This window comes from Balaenoptera acutorostrata, chromosome 2, assembly GCF_949987535.1.
Source record: "Balaenoptera acutorostrata chromosome 2, mBalAcu1.1, whole genome shotgun sequence".
Lineage (NCBI taxonomy): Eukaryota > Metazoa > Chordata > Mammalia > Artiodactyla > Balaenopteridae > Balaenoptera > Balaenoptera acutorostrata.
In genome coordinates this window covers 59112862-59114817 of record NC_080065.1, presented here as the reverse complement: position 1 = coordinate 59114817, position 1956 = coordinate 59112862, and the positions used below count along the sequence as shown (strand labels likewise).

Genomic DNA, 1956 nt, shown 5'->3' with positions numbered 1-1956 from the left:
TGGATATATCATTTTGGGGACCACCATTCAACCCAGTACAGGGGAGTTTTTTTAAACAAAAATGGGAAACTTAGTTGTAACTTGGTACTTTTTTGAAAATAGCCATGGCTACAGGTCAGTGCATACAGGTCTAACCATGGTATGGTTGTACAGTAATTTATCTAGTCATTTGCTTATTCGTGGACAATCAGGATGTTTGGAAGCTTTTGTCACTATGAACAGTTCTGTAATGTATATCGGCATCCTTATCCCCATGTACTGGTGCATTTATTTCTCTAAGAATCAATTCTTAAAGATAGGATCCCTAGGGCAAAGGTATACTTGTTTGTAATTTTAACAGATATTGTCCAACAAGAGTTTAGTTCTTCATATCCCCATGTCCTCAATGACATTAGATATTATTAATCTCTAATAATTTTGCCGACCCGAGTGAAAAGTGGTATCTTAGGTTTTTTTTAGTATAATTTTATTACAAAATTTTTTTAAAAAAACAAAATGCAACATTCTCATTCTAGAAAACCCCAAATTTACTATTGATACTAATTTCTATGAGTTTGCTGTGCTACCATACACAAGTCAAGAAGTTAAAGAAATCATTAAATATTCAGAAACATTCAACATCAGAAGCTTTAAAATCTAACTGTATGTAGTAACCCCTCAAAAAGCTACAGCCTGCATTTTTAAAAAAGTATTTTCTATACAAAGAATCTTATCAGCTATACAAAAATCTGTACAGTTTTTATACTGAAGCTAATATTGAGCTGCACTTGAATTCACATTCTTAGCAAAACAACTGCCTAAGCACACACGCACACTCCACACACATCATTACAGGATAGCCATTTATTCCCCATCTTCATCCTCTTCCTCCTCATCTTCATCTTCCTCTTCCTCCTCATCTTCTGGTTCATTCTTCTTGGAGCCTGTTGGCCTGCCAGGGCCCTTCTTTCCCGCTTCACTCTCGCCCTTGGCACGGTATGCGGCAATATCCTTTTCATATTTCTCCTTTAGCTTAGCTGCTTTCTGTTCATAGGGTTGTTTACCTTTGGCTGACTGCTCAGACCACATTTCACCCACTTTTTTTGCAGTATCTCCAATGGATAAGCCAGGGTGTTCACTTTTGATCTTTGGGCGATGTTCGGAGCAAAACCGGAAGAAGGTAGATGGAGGCCTTTTAGGCGCATTGGGATCTTTTTTCTTTCCCTTCTTGTCACCTTTGGAAGGAACATAATTTTTCATCTCCCTGTCACAGCGAGCTTTGTCACTTTTTGCCATATCTCCAAACTTGGATTTTTCCTTGGCAGACATGGTCTTCCATCTCTCGGGACATTTCTTGGAGAACTGGGCGAAGTTGGCCGAGGAGTCGGGGTGTTTCTTCTTGTGCTCCTCCCACCAGGTCTGCACGAAGAAGGCGTACGAGGACATCTTGCCCCGCGGCTTGTTGGGGTCGCCCTTCCCCATGATGCTGCGGCGGCGGCGGCGGCGGCGGCGCGTCCACCTGGCGGTAGCTTTTTTCACAGTACCGCGCAGTGGCCGGGTCCGACCGTGACGCTGCTGCCCGCGGCTCCAGCGTGAACTGGTCCGTCGCTAACGCAATCCTCCGCCTCTTGTTTTGCAGACTTCTCCGCGCCTGGTATCTTAGTTTTTAATTTGCAGTTCTCTGACCAGAGAGGTTGAGCATTTTTTCATATATTTATTGGGCATTTGGATTTTCTTTCTTTTTAAATTTTTATTTATTTTTATTATCAGATTGGCCCTGTGGCTTGCAGAATCTTAGTTCCCCAACCAGGGATTGAACCCGGGCCCTTTCAGTGAAAGCACTGAGTCCTAACCACTGGACTGCGGAGAAATTAATTCCCTGGATTTTCCCTTTTTTTGGGGGGGTGTTATATATGTATATTTTAATATTTATTTATTTGGTTGCACGGGGTCTTAGTTGCGGCACGTGGGCTCCTT

The 1956-nt window shown here is 42.2% G+C and overlaps 1 protein-coding gene across 1 annotated transcript; it reads right to left on the bottom strand.

The window, feature by feature from the left end:
- Positions 1-843: 843 nt before the first annotated feature.
- LOC103015950 (high mobility group protein B2-like) lies at positions 844-1462 on the bottom strand. Its single transcript, XM_057541137.1, has one exon. It carries the CDS (start codon positions 1459-1461, stop codon positions 844-846), a length of 618 nt encoding a protein of 205 aa, XP_057397120.1. The 5' UTR covers position 1462.
- Between the last annotated feature and the right edge of the window lie 494 nt (positions 1463-1956).

Coding starts and splice junctions, on each gene's coding strand:
- LOC103015950 (XM_057541137.1), bottom strand. CDS start 1,461: ATGGGGAAGGGCGACCCCAACAAGCCGCGGGGCAAGATGTCCTCGTAC.